Source organism: Zingiber officinale, chromosome 1A (genome assembly GCF_018446385.1).
Source record: "Zingiber officinale cultivar Zhangliang chromosome 1A, Zo_v1.1, whole genome shotgun sequence".
In the NCBI taxonomy this organism is placed as follows: Eukaryota; Viridiplantae; Streptophyta; class Magnoliopsida; order Zingiberales; family Zingiberaceae; genus Zingiber; species Zingiber officinale.
The window spans coordinates 15,846,360-15,864,498 of record NC_055987.1 but is presented as its reverse complement, the minus strand read 5'-3'; the positions used below and the strand labels follow the sequence as shown (position 1 = coordinate 15,864,498).

The 18,139-nt window shown below is 39.3% G+C and overlaps 1 protein-coding gene across 1 annotated transcript in view; it reads left to right on the top strand.

The window, feature by feature from the left end:
* LOC122019763 (nudix hydrolase 3-like) overlaps positions 1-18,139 on the top strand; it is a 41,260-nt gene that overhangs the window by 2,140 nt on the left and 20,981 nt on the right. The window contains exons 4-13 of the mRNA XM_042577278.1: positions 1,891-2,024; positions 2,819-2,900; positions 5,317-5,403; positions 5,523-5,629; positions 6,309-6,480; positions 7,653-7,891; positions 7,978-8,059; positions 9,386-9,451; positions 10,424-10,501; positions 10,570-10,665. Coding sequence (XP_042433212.1) covers positions 1,891-2,024; positions 2,819-2,900; positions 5,317-5,403; positions 5,523-5,629; positions 6,309-6,480; positions 7,653-7,891; positions 7,978-8,059; positions 9,386-9,451; positions 10,424-10,501; positions 10,570-10,665 — 1,143 coding nt within the window. The remainder of the gene's footprint in view (positions 1-1,890; positions 2,025-2,818; positions 2,901-5,316; positions 5,404-5,522; positions 5,630-6,308; positions 6,481-7,652; positions 7,892-7,977; positions 8,060-9,385; positions 9,452-10,423; positions 10,502-10,569; positions 10,666-18,139) is intronic.

The window sequence follows — 18,139 nt, the reverse complement described above, 5'->3', positions numbered from 1 at the left end:
AAATAGATAAATAGATATACTTACTTTCTTAGCTCGGGTAATGCACAACCCTAGCCAGTCAAGTCATTGACCTAGGCCATGCTCGGCCCAACATTGATCCACCCCGGCCAAGCTGAGCCGGGCCATTCCTAGCTCAAGCACAACCCATTGTCATCTCTATTTGTAACATGCTCATTTAGTTGCATTCACAGTTTTTGGTATGAATGTATTTTCACCCAAAAATTTCTAGTACATTTTTTTGAGGGAACAGAAGGTAAAATGCCTTCTCGTAATACTTATTATCATAAGGAAATATCTATAGAATTGAGGGTGTGGTTGGGTCAATGTACAAAAGGTTGTGTATCTGCATTGGGAGGTTGCCTAGTTACACCAAATTGCAGCAATTCAGTTATCCTTAGGCAAGCTTTTTAAAGAGCATATTATATTTTGATTCGCAACTTCTAAATAATATATTTCATCCCCTCTTCATACAATTGCTGGTCCTTCGTTTTTTGTCTCATTCTCAGTATTGTATACAATATCTTCACATGATCTTTGTCGTTGAGTATGATGGTAGGAGAGTTTTTGAACTATACTACAAGCATTCAGGCTAGGAACAAAGCTTGAGGATAAATTAAATTCCTCTAGATAAGTATCATTCTCTTATAGCATATTTTGGCATATATTACCACTAGTCCAATGCTACTATTGCTGTCTATTGGCACTAGCAGTAAACCTCTAGTATTGTTGCCACTACTGCACTACTACTTACTGCAATATTGCTTGGATTTAGTTAGCTCTTAGTTTGGTATGTTACAGTATGCATTAACTGGTATGACTCCCTGTATACCTGGCTGTTTCCTCTGATTGAGTATTGACTGATATCAAAGTATATCCAATTGTCATTCTTTAGTTTGGAATTTCCTGGCATGGAATTCTGCTAGTTCATCTTGGTATTTTCCTGTAACAAGAATTAGGCCTCTCTAACTAACTTTGGCATGTGTTGCTATAATTTCATTTTCTTTTGCTTTTCTTGGATCAGTTAAGACTTAAGTGTTCTGCTTGTATGATCCACCAAGTCATGGCATCAATCCGTTGCTTGTCCTTTATCCAACTTTATCTGCATTGCATTCCTTACAGATGGTCTAGATAGGGTTGATGCAAGCTATCTCTGAATATCCCACATATGTGGTTGCTGGTATATATCTTAATATATCAGCTTTATCTAAATGTACACTATGGGCCATCTTATGTGTTAATGTATTTTCTTACGAATGATTCATTTGGTATTACATTTTTTATGCAACTGAAATTCCTGTTCAAAGAATTTAAACTAACTCAGAAACAGGACTTTTTGTAAGTTATTACCGCTTATATGTCCAGATATTGAGATTGGAGACACTTCCAACTTTGACTATTAATCGAGCTTCATCCAAAATGTGCACAATTTGTGTGATAATTGATCCTTTGAGCTTAGAAATTTTAAAAACTAAAAACAGGACCTCCAAGTCTGACAATTCTTTATATGTTCTTTTGAAGTGATATAGATGATAATGAGTGATGCTATTTAACTGATGGTTTTGGATTCAATTAAGTTCATGATGGTTAGCCTAATAAAATCAACAGCTTATACTTGTCATTTGTTCAGTGTTTCAGTATCTGGACTTGATGGCAGGTTTAGCAGGTTATCCTAGGAAGCCAAATTGGTGTGGTTGTATCATTTGGCCCAGTTCTCCTTGACAACTTGGGAACCAGCAGGGACAGCTGTTTCACACATCAATCTTGTCTTAAAACACTTCTTTGTATATAATCTTAGAAAAATTTACATTCTAAAGCTTTCAAGAAGATGCCAACTTTTTATTAAAACGAAGCTACATGATTTCACCCTGCTTAACTTTTACTTTATTTCAGGAATCAGAGGTTTCTTCTGTCAAATACATGTTTTGGAATGATTATAAACATATTCTTGAAGAAGGAGATGATCAATATGTCCCATATGATACAACAGGCCAGTATAGCCAGCTATTTGCCATTCTTGAGCAAAGGTATATTTTTTGTGTACATAGTTGATAGTTCCAATGAACACTCCATTTAATTTAGCATTCTCTTTTGTCGTTAAATTTCCACAAGCTTATTTATCATACTGCAGAAGCCTTTCATGACTTATCATACACTGGAAGCTTTTTGCTCAATACCTGATTGGTTTAAATGTATGATTTTTCTAATTTAGTAGATGATAAAAGCAATGAAAATTGCCTTATCACTGACCACTTTTCATTTAGTTTCATTTCCCCTGAAGGATATTAACCAACTTTTTGTTTAGTTTCATGTTGTATAGCCAGCAATAAACTATCTTTTTGCTAACCATATAAAGTTGGATCCGAGAATCCAAATGATATTTTTCTGAGCCATTTAAATTTGTTTGTAACTGTATTTGGTCTCCTTTTACCCACTCTAGTTGATCTTAAAACAATCAACTCTAGTTGATCTGCTTAACTTTGGAATCCGTTGTTCTCTTTTGACATGTCCATATCATCTTGATATTGTTTCTCTCATTTTATCTTATTGAGGGCTACAATGACTAATTACTTGTGAAATATACTATTCTATTTTCTCTCCCAGTAAAGAAACACATTTTAGCCGGCTCCACCTGGTGGGATAAGACTTGGTTGTTGTTGTAAAGAAACACATTTAAATGTTTTCTAGTAAATTTTGCTTTGTGGTTGAAAAGTTTTTGTTTGATTTATTTAATATTCTTGTATTTGGTCATTTTGGATGCCAGTGGACTCTGAACATCCTGCTGCTGTTGTAGTTTGAGAATGTTTTGTGTTTGCCACAGGTACAAAGAGAATAAGGAGGCTATTATTCTAAGATTGCAAAATAAGCTGAATCGCTATGCTCCTATCCTTATGAACCCAGAGGTAGTACTATTTTTTTTTTCAGAGTTTTTAGATTAAGCTATGTTGACTATTTTCTATTATCAAGATTATTTGTTTCTATCCTTACTCATCTAAGATTTCAACCTACTGCGTTGTACATTCCAATCTATGATAGGGCATTCAGCCTACAAATTAAGGGATGATAAATGTTTTTTTTCATACAAAGGCACAACAAACTGGTGAAAATAATCACTGATCCAATTGAAAGTTTTTTATAATTGAAACTGGTGTTAACATATTAAATGAAAGATATTCATATGGCAACAGCAGTATCTTTTCAGTCCCTTCACTAGCTCTTTCCAGATGACTGTTGTAAATCTTCCTTTGTTTCCTAGCTAGTTTATTATCAGTTCTTGATGGGTTCCTAACTAACTTATATGGACTTGTATATACTTGCACTTAAAGTATTATATATTATGCAATTTGGTGGATATAGGCTGTGAATGAATTATTACTGATGCAAAAACGTGATAATGCTCACGCCAAGCACCCCTTATCGCTAGCCACACGGTGAGATGACGGGAGGTAAATCAGGTATTGAACAACCCCCTAAGTGGGAGGGTTATTTGCCGCAGCCGTGACTTGAACCGTGAATGAAGTATTACTGAAAATATGGCTGGTGAACCTTTGCCGGAACATGGTAGATGATTCTCTGGTTTGTTGCGATAAGGCAGGTGCAATTGATGCCTCCCGGAGTTATTAATTGATGTTGGTACATGAAGAAGGGACTCTGCAATAAGAGTGTGCTAGCAGTATCAGGATATTGATCTATGATGGGGTGTGGTATCCTAGAAAACTTTCTATGGATATTAGACTAGTACATTTAAGAGAAAAAAAGCCTGTTTGGCTAGATATGACCTCCATATTAGATAGTTGATATATCCTGAATAATGGTTCTTGATTGAAACTTAAAGCTTTCATATACTGACCCATCCAGATAGTTGGATTTTGTGTCAGTATTGGTTGGTACCATTCAACAAGAAATAGAAGCAGAGAAGAATTAGAAGAGCAGAAGAGGGTAGGAGATCAGGAGAGGAGGAAAAGAAGAGAAGAATGAAAAGAAAAAAGGAAAGAGGGGCAGAAGAGTGGTAGAAGAGTAGCAGAAGAGAATACTATAAAATTATTACTGCCAAGGTTTATATTATCCTTTCATGCTTTCAAGCTGGAGTTTCAATCTCTGACCAAAATAGTACAGTTTCGGTGATGTATGCCGATACTCAGTATGCTTCAAAGCATTTCAAGTAGGGCTTTAAATGAATCGGATTTTTGGAGAATAAGTTTGGTATTTGATTTGATAAGAGTTCATTTATGTCAATTTAACAACGCCAAGTATAGGAACACTAGTGTGCTTAACTTGTGATGTTCATGAACAAGTTTAGGAATAATTTATAAACAAATTCATTTATTAGCTTGTCTGAATCTATAATGATTTTATTTCTTTATTTATTGTTTAAAGACAAAAATATATATACTACAAAATTTTCTACAACAACAACAATAACAAAGCCTTTTCCCATTAGGTGGGGTCGGCTGTATGAATCCTTTTACGCCATTGAGCTCTATCTCCTATTATATCATCATTTATATTTAAATAAATTTTATCTTGTTTTATTGTTTCTAACCAAGTCTTTTTTGGTCTTTCTCTTCCTCGTTTGATATGCATGTTTATCATAATTTCACATCACCTAACTGGAGCATTTATTGGTCGTCTAAGTACATGCCCATACCATCTTAAACGTGTCTCAGACTACAAAATTTTCTAATGAGAAATAATATAAACTTCACTTATTAGATCAATGCTTTAACTAAATTATAGGCATAATAATGTGTCTACATGAGCTTGATAATTTTTTTAATCAACAAGATTAAATAAGCTCTATGCGAAAATAAACAAGCTTGTACATAGTCAAAGTCAACTCAACTTGGTTTGTTTACAACCCTAGTTCCAAGATCAACTCAAATAAGGTTTAATCCATAATTCTCTTCCACTTTACTTGGTTGCCTTGAAATATAAGTCTCTTGACAATTATAAAGAAGTTTTAGAGCAACAAGTTAAAAAATATAGCAAGCACTTTCACTACTGAACATGCCATTGTAATCTCAAAATGATTATTGTGTATTTGACAAAAATATTGATTCTTATAATATCCCATTGAGTTTTATTCTTTAGACATCTAGTATTGGAATTAAGTTTTTCACATATCCATAAATAAATATGTTTAGTTAATCGTTAGGAGTTGGACTTGTTTTGATATAATCCATATTCCTAATTCATCCAATAGTTACTTTTACTGTGGAAATGTGATTATGTTTGTATTTGTATGCATATTTAGCTAAATCTGCTGAATTGAATAATGAACTGAAGATTCCTTGGTTGCTTTCCTCTTCCTTTATGCAGTTAATTGGGCTCTCGGAAGCAGACAAGGAAGCTTTATTCCACATACTTAGAGCTGCAATAGTCATGGATGACATTTTCTACTTGCAGGTTCTGTTCAGTCATATTTCCATGCTTTTTGTGTATAACAATTGTTGACACATTGTTTGGATGAATTGCTTGGTTGTTGTATTATGTAAAGTGTTATATGCATTAGAGTCTGATTGCAGGTTTGGCATACGAATCCAATGTTAAGAGATTGGTTGAAAGAGCGATCTAATGCTTCTGAAATAGATAGGCTGAAGTGGATGTATTACTCCATAAATAAGAGTCCATGGTAATTCTCTATCAGCATAATGTTTGTACTGTATATTCAATTATCATACCAAAAGGAATTATTGTATTGGATTTTTTATCTGATTAATTCTTAGTTTAAGTTCTCCTAGTCCTAGCCTTCAGACTTTTCATTTCTAAACTTGTTGATTTTGCACATAACTATGAGCATGTTTGAATCATATAAATTTTATATTCTCTTGGTGGCAAAAGGTCCTACGTTGACCCTGGGCACCCCACACGATCGGTCCCACAGTCATTTGTAGAGGGGTAAATCACGGGTGATTTTTTTTTTCCTTTGAATAATGGCCATTGCTTGGGGGAGGGCAGGAACCTGACATTCTTAGCTCATTCAAGGAATTTTATCTTCTCTTGAATTTATATATGATGTTGTGGTTCATGCTGTGGATTTCTTAGCTCATTCAAGGAATTTAAAAGACAAAAAGTATCAAAGAGAAACTGACATATGAATGAACAATACTAAATTGAAGCATAAGCCATTTTGGTGTGTACTTGTGTAATTCAACAAATTTTTACAGTGGATATCTAGCATGAATCATGGCATTTATACAATTAAAAATCAAGCTTCAGTTACTTGCTGAATCATGTTTACTGTTTTCTTGTAGAGTTCATGCCCCAACTTTTGTTACATACATAATTGATGGTTATTTGGCAAATAACAGGTCGTGCCTGGATGAGAATGAAGCATTTTTAACAACAGCGGATTCACTTGTAAAACTTCTTGAAGGATCTACTAAACCTGTCACAGGCTGGAAAGGAATTGAATATAAAGTTGCTTTTCCTTTGGGGAAGCCCCCTGGAGCAAATTTCTATCCACTAGACATGGATAAAAAGGTATAGTTTACATGTCGGTTTGTATCATTTGCGATATCATTTGAGTTGCTTGAATCTAGAATTTCCGGAAATTCCAGATGATTAACTATTTTTGTTTTGTGCAATTCATGGAAGTTTACAATGATTATCTGAAATTTGATGTTTTACAATATAAAGATATTGCCTTTGTGACTTGATCAATACCATCATATACATCTCTGAAGTAAAAAAGAAAGGGTTAATTATTTTATATAGTAAACACTTCTAAGTTTGCTTCATATCTGGTCTGAACTTCAAAAAACTTGCCCTGCCATTTTTTTCATTTTAGAATGTCCCTTTCTAATACTGAAATACCTATCTTACCCTTCTAAATTGCCACCCAAATCATTCACTTGGTATTGGATAGGTGATATTTTGACAGCAAAATTGAAATGTTGGGGTATTTTAAAAATGCTGATAAATCTTGGAGGATATTGAAGAATACCCATAGAAAAAAAAAATCCAAAATATTGATTTTCCTATTATTTGATCTAGTTGACACCATTTATCAACCAAAAAAAACATAACACAGTTTGTCAATCATAGGCATGAACTAATTTTATACTAAAGGAATAAAATTTATTACATTTTCATAATGGAATTATTTCGCCATTATTAAATATTCTTGGTCCCACCACTGCTCCTTGGTAGAATCTAGGGTTGGGAACATGCGAAAATTACTAAGATGTAACTTGAGGTCTTTTCTCTTTTTTTTTAGCAAATGTGAGATGTACACTCGAAAAATTGAATGATGATATGCAACTACTAATTGAGATGGCGTCCCTTGTAAATAATATAGACTTGTATGTATTAAATATTTTCATGTGTGGACATGTATCTGATCTTCTCTGGGTTTGGTTAGTCTTTTAATTAGTTTGATTAGTTAAGTTTGTATAGTTGTAGCTACCCAGAACTTGACCTGGAGATGGTTAAGTTTGCTAGAAAGAAATTCAAGCAAGAAAGAGATTGATCCTCTCATCAAATCAGTGTAAAAGGTTTATCCTTTGCTGCTTTATTGAGTTGTCCTGAAAAGAGGTTACTCTCTTGCAGCAAGAGCGCATACTCAGCTTCCTTGTTGCGATTATTCTTTTTTTATAGAAAGTGTTAAAATTGCAGTTCAATCTATATTTAACAGTGCTTGCCTTCTATTATAGGAATTTGAGCTGTGGAAAGGTAGCCTCACTAAAAGTGAACAAGAGGCTGCTACAGGATTTTTCAGCGTTATTAGGAGACAGGATGACATTCCCTCCTCAGTTATGGTCTACAATGGCACCAAGCAAAGTGTTAATCCGGATTGTTTGACTATAGTTCCATACTCCCAAGAATACAGAACTTTTCTTGAGCAAGCAGCCCAGTTTCTTTTTCGCGCGGCAGAACTGTCTGACTCTTCTAGGTAAACTGTTTCTTCACCTCACTCTCTAATTCGTAGCTCCAGTCTATTCGAACTAAAGCAGCATGTTTATTTGCATCATTGCATAGCCTGACGAAGTTGCTGAAAGCTAAAGGAAATGCTTTTCTCTCTAACAATTACTACGAATCTGACATAGCCTGGATGGAGTTGGTTAGTACTTTTTTACTTTGTTGTGGATATAAAAGTTTCTCAAAAGAAGATTTCATCCATTGTTATCAATGCCATCTTTGTTATTAACTCTTTAAGCTATATGCACAAGCATATCCACTGTGATTCTTAATTTTTATGTCTTGCATTGTAGTATTTTATATACATTTTGGTTGTAAGAGCTATTCACCATAATACATTAATATATACATAATAATTTTCTAAATTGTGTTTATAAAAACTCTAGTGTTTTGTCAAATGTGAGGTTTATGTGCCTTGTAATCCATCATGCCTTGTTGAAACCTTAGAAGTTCTGCATACTAAACCAATATCAAATTAGTTTGGAGACAAGAGTATCTTAATTATTTAGGCTTATATAATTGCTATTGTTTTCTGAGCTACTACTCATATGTTTCCCATTACTTGTCCAATATTTTTCATCACTTTTAGCATCTAATGGTGATACAGATGGCACTAATCCTGGTCTGATGTCATGAAATTGGTCCTGTGTATTTGTGTTCCCATGATATAGAGGTGCTTGTGTAGGTCTGGAGGATCTACATGAATTGATCCCTGTGTGAACCATAACAGTAAAAGAAGATTGAGACGAGCCCTAAGAAGGAGACTAAGGCCAATCCTAGACAAGCCTTAAGGAGAACTATGGCCAACCCTAGGAGAAGAAGAGGAGGATGCTTATTCGGAGGAGCTGGAGGAAGGAGACCGTTTTGGTACTTCTCAATGTTGTTTGAGGAAGGGGATTCCTGCCCATGCATGTGTCTCATGTTCATTGGATCTACAAGTGCTTGTGGAAGTCGGGAGGCTCTATTCTATCTTCCACTGTCATGCAATGACTTGATGATGTTGTAACAAATGAAGGCTCTACCCTGTGTGCTGACAAATTTTGAGATACGACATTTAATGAAGAAAAAACTTTTGTGATAAAAGCTCATGCACAAAATAGAAGTTGTGGAAGAATCCAAAGGGAGTCTCATGTCTCAATCTCATTCAATGCGTTAATTGACATACAGAATGATGTCTCCATCATGCTGATCAGCATGGAATGATTATTTAAACCGTGGTTATACATGTATTCTTAAGTTATTGTCATATCTAAGTCTTTAATTCATCCAAATTACATTTTCGTTGAGTTATTATTTGGAAATGGAACTAAATTAGTTTTAATTTGAATTTTATAGAGTTTAAGTTTGGCTTGCTCTATACTGCGATTGGGCATCAAGATCCATACTATAACAAATTTTTTAAACCTCGATTGCTGTCCCGACACTCTTTTATGATCATATATTCTTTTGTCGATGAATTTCAATGTAGGATTCCAAGCTGGATGTAACCATTGGTCCATATGAGACATACGAAGATACAATCTTTGGATACAAGGTAAACTTTGTCCATTCTTTTGTGGAAAACAAACACAGCCTACTAGTATGACTTTCACTAAAGTGGGCATTATACAATTAGACATAGAAAGACACTCTTGTAACAGAGCTCCATATGTGCTATTGTCTACTGCAGTATTTTGTTGCTATATGCTTCTTAGGTATGCAATTTATACCATAAAATTCTATTTTGCAGAGGATCACCTACATTAAACTTGTGCCATGAATTACTTCTTATTGACATTTCACTGTTAATGGTCACAATGACATGTAATAATATATATTGGGCCTTAAATTCTGCTTATCATTACCACTATGGAGCTGTCTTTGTGCCAACTATTGGGGTCTCAAATTCTGGTTAAATGTTTTTTTTTTCTAAATTTCCAAATTTTGCCATCTCCATCTAACCTACCAAATTACCCTCTTAATGCATTCAGTTCTGCTTCCGCTCTCTTCCCAACTTGGTTGTGCCCATTCAACCTTTTTTAGCTTTGCATGTAACTTGGCATGTATTGTATGTCATGCAACTCAAGCTTTTCTAACTCCTACATATTCATATTCAGTGTGATCATCACCATGTTAGTCTCAATTATTTGTGGTCGGCTATATTGATTTTATGCCTCCATTGAACTCTTTCAGGTTATATCTTTAGTAATATTCAAATCATAGTTATGTTTCCATTGAATGGGAAGTCAGTACTTACAATACAGTCATGTCTTCTATTCATTGATTCAGCATAAACATTTAATTTTATTGTTGCATTGTGCTTGATACGTCAACTACACTTAATCTACTCGTTTTGTTTAATCAGTAAAGAATGGTGATCTTACAATGCTGCAATATCAGGTCTTGGTAAAAAACTTAAAGATTGTGATTTTCTAGAATACTCATCAATGAAGATAGTTTGCTTTCTTTCTGTTGTTTGAACTTAATATAAAGATCATTTTGTATAGTGGCTCATGTAATTTATCAGGCAACATTTGAGGCATTTGTGGGGATACGAGATGACAAGGCAACAACTCAAGTCAAACTTTTTGGAGACCATCTTCAGGTGCTTCTAGCTATTTGAAGGATCTACTTATGTTTGATACTTTTGATAATATCAAAACTAATGGTTAGGTTTTGGAACAAAATCTTCCCATGGACGATATCTATAAATCAAAAGATGTAGTGGCTGCTCCAATTCGTGTAATTCATCTTATCTACAATTCAGGGGTAAGTGCCATGTATATTTTGTAATTATCTTAGTGCAGAACTCATACTAGCCTATGATATTTTCTGCTTAATTATTTGGGAAATTTTTATCACTTCACATCTATTCAATTACTTCAGAGATTAGAAGACATCTAGGAGAATTTCAAATTGGCAGCTTCTTAAATTAGTTAGCTCTGTGAAAGCCCTACAAATTGGTTTGTTGGTTTGTCTTGGATAGTTGGATTATCTGGCATACTGATAAACTCAGGCATTCCTTATTGTCAGCTTCAAATTTAACTTCTAGGCTAAAATGTAGGGTTGCTTGGAGCATAGTGTGTGTATTTGAGTCCTATAATCATTTTTTTAAGGCCAAATGGTGGGTTAAACTTACGGATTTTTGAATGCCTACCCGAGTTATTATTTCTGCCACTTGTTTATGAAATTGTGATGGGAAAACAATTCCACACGGCCATGGACTCTAAGACAATGCAGAAAATGATGTAATGTTTGCTTGCCACCTTTCTAAGACAATGCAGAAAATGTGGATCTGTTAATTGCTTGCAACATGGTGAGCAAGATTTTGGTTGAATATGTGTTTGCTTTCAGATTCTCTACCATGAGTTTCCATGAGAGAAATCATTTCCACAGGGCACAAATGGGAAAATCCAGTCTCCATGGAATCTAGAACCACTGAACTTTGAACTTCACTGGTCTTGACAGAGCTTTGGACTTCCACTTGGAGGCATGGAACAACTTCTAGTCCATTCTTTACCAAGTCCATGCATAAAAAATGCAACCATCAAAAACTATCATCAGTCATCACTCACAAACAAGTACTGATAGTAATTGATGTATATTCTTCCATTATCCTGTGGGTATTGCCGATCACAGTTATTTGGTCCCTATCTATGGTTAGCTAGCTAAAGAAATTAAAATTATAGAAGTCTATGCTCTAATTGGTGCCACCATACTTGTAAATTTATCACTTTACCCTTTCACAAGGTTCTTGATGGATCAGTGAGTCGTGATTTACCTCTTCCGTGTTGGTCTTGAGACGGGTTGGCGGAGGCACGGGGGGCGAGCGTATTCGCCTTTTGCCACCTTGATGGATCAATGAGAGAGGAAGACTCCATTCCATATACTTACTCTATGATGTGAGTTTTAATTCGAGGAAGTGCATATTCGACTGTATTGTAACTATTGTTGGGGAAATGACTCTTGTCTTGTCGTTGAGATAGTAGTTTATGTTGTTTAGATGTGTTGGCAATAAATTTAAGTTGGTGTGTTGTGTGATTTAATATATGTATTAAGTGTTCAAGCACCTTAAATATTACGGATGCCATGCAAAAAGAAAGCATCTAAAAGTTTTCTCCCCTCCAACTTAGAGAGAGAAGTTCTCCCTTCTCTCTAAATTTTCTAGAGGCAAGGTGGTTGGAGGCTCGTTAGGGGACTATGGACGGCTCTACTGGGGGCTGCTGAAGGTCTCTTGGCTCGCCGCTGACAACAAAGGAGGGGAAGGCGATGACTCTTGGAGGTAATGGCTGGAGGGTGAGAGTCCAAGGTTTTTTCTTGGCAGTACAGGTGAGTTCTCTCCTCCTTTACCTCCTAATCTGGTGATTTCTTTTCCCCATCGTCTCCGCATATAGTCACTACAACTCCGGAGAGTTTTCTAGGTCTTTGGAGGTTTTCCGGCCATCACCAGCATCATAGGTGTGGGATGCCGGTCATCTTGGGTAAGTGTGCAGGCCAATTAACAGTTAGTCAACCAATTGGCTTCCCAACAACTTCTGGTTGTTCCCTGGTGGAAGCTGGGTGGCTGCCCCTATTGGGGCTGCCTTTCCAAGAAGGCTGGTTACTGATTGGGGAAGCTGGGCGGCAAATCCTTATTGGGATCTGTTGCGGTGCTCTTGACCAATGAAAAAAAAGAGGGGATCCAAACAATCCCCCATGAGCCAATCCAAGAGGGCATCATCTGACAGTTGCTGGCCCAATCGCAGCAGACCACCAAACAACACCATTGGGCAATCAAGAGGTGCCAATTTTGAATGCCAATGGGATTGATGCCTGTGATGACATGGAGGACATGCTTGTTATGGAAAATGCTGATGTGGCTGCTGACCAAGCACATGATGCCATGGGGGACAATGAGGATACTCCATCTGCAGCTGAGGTGGAAGGGCAAGATGAGACTGTGGATGGTGATCGGAATTGGGAAGAGGCTGCTGATTAGAATCAAGGGGCTGGAGCAACTGAAGTGCTGGCCGGAGCCGACAACAGATGATCTTCTTGGTGGGAAGGGGCTTGGGAATATGGGAGGTCCTGGGCTGGTCTTCTCAAAGATAATCAAAAGGCGAAGATGACAACACATCTACAACAACACAAGGCCCTAGGAGGGGAGGGGAGGGGGGCGGTCGATATAGTTTGGTTATAACATTGAAATGATGGAGGAATCAATGGGCTATTGTCTGGTCTGATACTTCATGTGAAGACAACTAGGGAGGGACGGAGTGCAAGAGGTGGCTCATAGATGGAGGACCCCTTATAAATTTTTCATGCACACAAGCTGCTGGGTAATTTACAAATTTGATATGATTGCGGATCGAGAGAGCATGCTGCTTGGAGGGCCTTACTTTGCCTTTAGAATTCCGTTATTCTTGAGGCACATACATAGCTGTTTTCTCTTTGAGGAGGATAGGAGGTTCATTCTGGCGTGGGTTTAGATTCATGGACTCGCTTCAAATTGTTGGACGCCATAGGTACTTAGCATGATTGGTTCTGAGGTGGGTAGGCTACTGTACATTGACAAGTTGATGCGTACTCGAGAGAGGTTGACTTTTGCTCGTCTCTTGATGGAGATCTCGGTAATTGAAGAAAGAATCAAGAGGGTACCAATTACACTACCGCCTGGGGCTTAGCTTGATCCGGAGATATTATGAGGTTATGCTGGATTTCTATGAGGAATGTCAAAGAATTGGACATCGGCTAACAAATTGTAGGGGAATACACGACAATTGCTGCTGACCGGAAATATAGCGGCCAGACACTCCCAATCTACGAGAGGTAGACGCAGTTCAAGGTATAGATAGTGTCCAAGAGCCTCTCCACAAGAAAATGGTGAAACAATAAATGAGGAAGCTCTCGTAAATGAACTTGCCATAGTAGAGGTGGTGGATCCGGTGGTGGTGGAACACTCAACTAAACTGATCATGGCTAATTTGAAGGACAATCGGATATTTCCCAATTGCATTCAGAAGAGGAGTAGCAGGGGGGAAGCAGAGCACCACTGGCTTAGCTTCAGCATGGTGAGGTTGTAAGTTTGGTTGGTAAAGACGATCAGTCCGGAAGTGCCCAACATCAAGGCTCTCAGCAGGTACTTATTGGGCAAAATCCTATTGTGCAGCTTTTTTCGAGCACCGCCACATCTGGAGGATCTAAACCCTCAACATCAGGCACCAGCAATAAGGCAGTAGAAGTTGGAAATATTCAATATAGCAGGCGATTGTGGGCATGAGCAGCCTGAACAAATACTCAATGAAGGTTGCCGCTGGGGGTTTAGCACCTCCTTAAACATAGAAATTTGCAAGTATTGACACTTCTAAAAACTCAATGAGATCGCCCTTGATCCAATTCTATGATGGAAATTTGTAGTTGCTTTAAAAAATTTTAAGTTTCGGATACGAAGATATCAAATGGGATACATAAAACTTGCATGTCTAGTGACTCATGTGTGGTATTTAAAACGTCCTCCTAGTTATATTGCGAATCTTTTAGATAAACCCCTTAAGGTTTAATCCTCTTATTTCTTGAATTGGGAGATCCATGAATCGGGATCTAGATACAAATGGTCCAATGGGAGCAAGAGTTTCCAGGAATATTTCCTTTCTTGGGTACTGTAAATAATTTCAGCTATTCTAATCGTGGATGTATATTGCTTCTTTGTGGCAAAAGGCGATTCGCTCGCCTCCAACGCCCCCGCCAACCCGTCCCTAGGCCAACACGGAGGAGGTAAATCACGGGTGGCTACTAGCCATTAGTACAAATGGCCAAGACATGGGGGAGATTATGCTCGGTCACGTCGAGTTTCGACCCCAAGACCTCATGTGGCAACACCTCATGCCTTAACCATCGCACCGCCCCGAGGGGACATGTATACTGCTTCTTTGGAATGTACAACAGGTTGCCATGGACATGTTCATGCATTATCATATCAAGTGCCGAATAATAGGGAGGGGTTTTTTGGTTACTTTTGTCTATGGATTGCACGCTATAGTCACTCAAAGACCGTTGTGGGAGGGTCTTACTCAACTTGGTGAGAATATAAAGGAACTTTAGCTGCTCATGGGGACTTTAACTCAATATTATCTATCTATAAATTGAAGGGGGACTACGGATACAAATCATGAAATGAGGGATCTTTATCTTTTTGCCCAAGTTTGTGGCCTTATGGACCTTCGTTCAATTGGGTGTCGTTTAACTTGACCGAATGGTGTGGTGTCTTGCAAATTGGATAGAGCTCTAGTAAACTCATAATGGTTATTGACTAATTATGATAGTCATGCAGAATCCATGGCTCTGAGATGCCTATCGGATCACTTTTGTGGTATAGTACACTCTCTTGTTCGGGATCGTGCCTCTAATCGACCCTTAAATTCTTCAATATGTGGGCACTACATGGAGAGTTTCAAGGGTGAAGTACTCTTGGGAAGCTCCTGTACAAGGCAATGCCCAATTCAGCCTCAATGCGAAACTCACTAGACTCAAGGGCCGATTTAGGGGGCTGGATAAGAAGCATTTCGAGCACATTTCAGAAAAGGCTCGGAGGGCAAAAGATGAACTAGAGGCAACCCAACACATCAAACTATCAAGGGGAAGCACTAGTTGACTATGGACACTTAAGGAAGAAGGCCACGCTACTTGGAGAAGTAGAAAAACTATTCTATCAACAAAGAGCAAAGAATGTATGCCTCAAAAATTTAGATCGGTGTACAAGGTTTTTCCATGATCTAGTGAAGAGGAACAAAAGAAATGCCATTGTCACGCTAACAAAACAAATATGGGAACAAACAAGAAGTTTACGGGAGGTAGCTAGCGAATTTATGGAGTATTTTCATGGTTTGTTGGGTAAATTGGCACCATGTAAAGAAATGGACAACTTGATGCTTCCGAGCCAACGATTAAACAATATCCAAGCAACGAATCTTATCAAGCCAATCATGGTTGATCCTGTCCGAATGCCGAATCAACGGACGCTGGGCACGTGGCGCTTCCGGCTGTTGGCGTGGATTTTCGACTGCTGGCACGAAGCTCCGGCGAACCTGCACAGAAGTCGGGCCGGGAAGGGGTTCCCGGCGGCGACCCTCCGACGCTCAAGTCAGGCGAAGCTCAAGAAAGAAACAGTGACCTCAAAACTCGTAGAATACATACCTCCGGCGAAGAATGAGGGCCTTTATATAGGGCAGCGAGGAAGTGAGTGTACACCTACCGAGGTGTACACGTGTCCAGGGCCCATACTCCAGTAAGGACTTGTCAGTGAGCTTCCCTAACCCATACTGCTACAGTCTTAGCATGTCCTCGATGGGACAGCGGAATCCCCTGTCACAAGATTTGGAGTATGGCCCACACGTGAAACATACCTGTTGTCAGAAAAAGACGTTCCTTGTCCTTTTCCCCTTTGCTCCCGGCCAACTTCAGCGACATCCGGCCGGACGTATACGATGGTTTACTTGGGAGATCCTCGATCACGTGCTTTATGGACTATTAGCAGTGTTACCTTATGGCTTTGGCCGGCGTGAGGTCCGCTCGGCCCACGACCTTTCCACCGAGCGCCGGAACCACGATTTCGACAGGGCGCCTTTAACCATTAGTTGAATATCGTCCGGTCGGCCAGACGGTCGGACCCATCCCTCTCCGGAGGTTCGATTCCACCGGACGGCCGGCCGTCGGTCGGACCCGACCCTCTCCGGACGGACAACCGCCATTGTGACTTCCACGTGGCGTTGACTCCAAGGGCGGGTCCCTGTTCTTACTAGGATCACTTGCCTCCCTTCAAGTCTAGTCGAAGGAGGCGAATAGTCCATGACTGGACTAAGAATCCAGCTCCTCCGTCTGGTATCCTCCGCTCGGCCAACCGAGAGGTAGCCTTGCGAATCAACAATGGCATTCACCGGATCTCCTCGTGTTCTGCGCCAATCTTCGACATTAAGGTTGAGCATGCTTTCATTAAATGCTCCGAATGATTGAATGCCACGTGGAGCACTGCCATCGGCGTACGGCGGCGGTGGCATGGTGTTTTGATGTGATCGAAGCGATTCGAAATGGACGGCTCGATGCATGCTTTGATTCCTGTGACCTGGATCCAACGGTGGAGGCCGCCCGACACCCTATAAATTCTTCGTTTCCTTCTCTCCCTCACTTGCCTCCGCGATTTCAACCATTGCCCCTGCGCTTTGGAGCTCCGGCGATCCTGTTTCTGCTCTCCGACGCTCTCCGGCGCCTTTTCCTTGATCCCTTTCCCCGCAGCAAGGTTTTATATCTTTCCTTCCTCCTTTCCGGTGTTTCCTCCGCATTTCTTTCTCAGTTTCGATCCTTGAAACCTCCTTTCGTTTGCTGTTGTTTTTCTCCTGCCTTTTTGCCTTTTGATTCCTTCCGATCGGCCCATGGCTAGCTCTTCCAATCCCGAAGATCAGTCGCTCGGCCCATGGTACACCACCATGCAGTCCCGATTCGAACAGCGGGACTTCGATATTTTGACAGACAATTTCGAAATCCCAGAGGATTTCGAAATTCGCTTAGCTGGTCCTTCCGCTCGGCCTCACAGACCGCCGCGCGGTCTTCGTTTTCCTGTACACCCTTTCATCATAGATGTCTGTAATTTTTTCGGTGTGCCGTTCGGCAGTTTAGTACCCAATACCTTCCGTCTCCTCTGCGGTGTTGTCGTTTTGTTTAAGATTCACAACATCCCCCTCCGACCGGAGGTCTTCTTTTATTTCTATTACCCCAAGCAAGCCGAGCCGGGCACCTTCATGTTCCAAGCTCGGCCCGGCTTGGTCTTTTTCAACAAACTTCCTACTTCCAATAAACATTGGAAGGATTATTTTCTCATCCAGTATGCCTAATCGAGTGAACTTCCGACCCAAGATGGCGGTCGATCGCCTCCCACTCCGAGTTGAAGAAATTCAAGACCCGGGGACTATCTCCACGCCAAATATGCTAGTCGGTGCGACTGACATCAATAAGCTTCTTCACGAGTGATGTACATCTTCGGCTGAGTCTATACGGACTCCTCTTCCGACCGGCTTGGTAAGAACTTTGGTTGGGCACTTGCTTTGATTGCTAACTGATTTCTTTTCCTTTCTTTGCAGCGGACATCGTCATGGATTCGGTCATGGCCGGTGTTTTGAAGAGAAAGGCGGCGCGCGGCGAAGGAGATGGAAGCGGGGTATCGGCCGGTCGGATCCGTGAAGGAAGGCGGAACTGGTGAGTCGGCGCTCAGCTT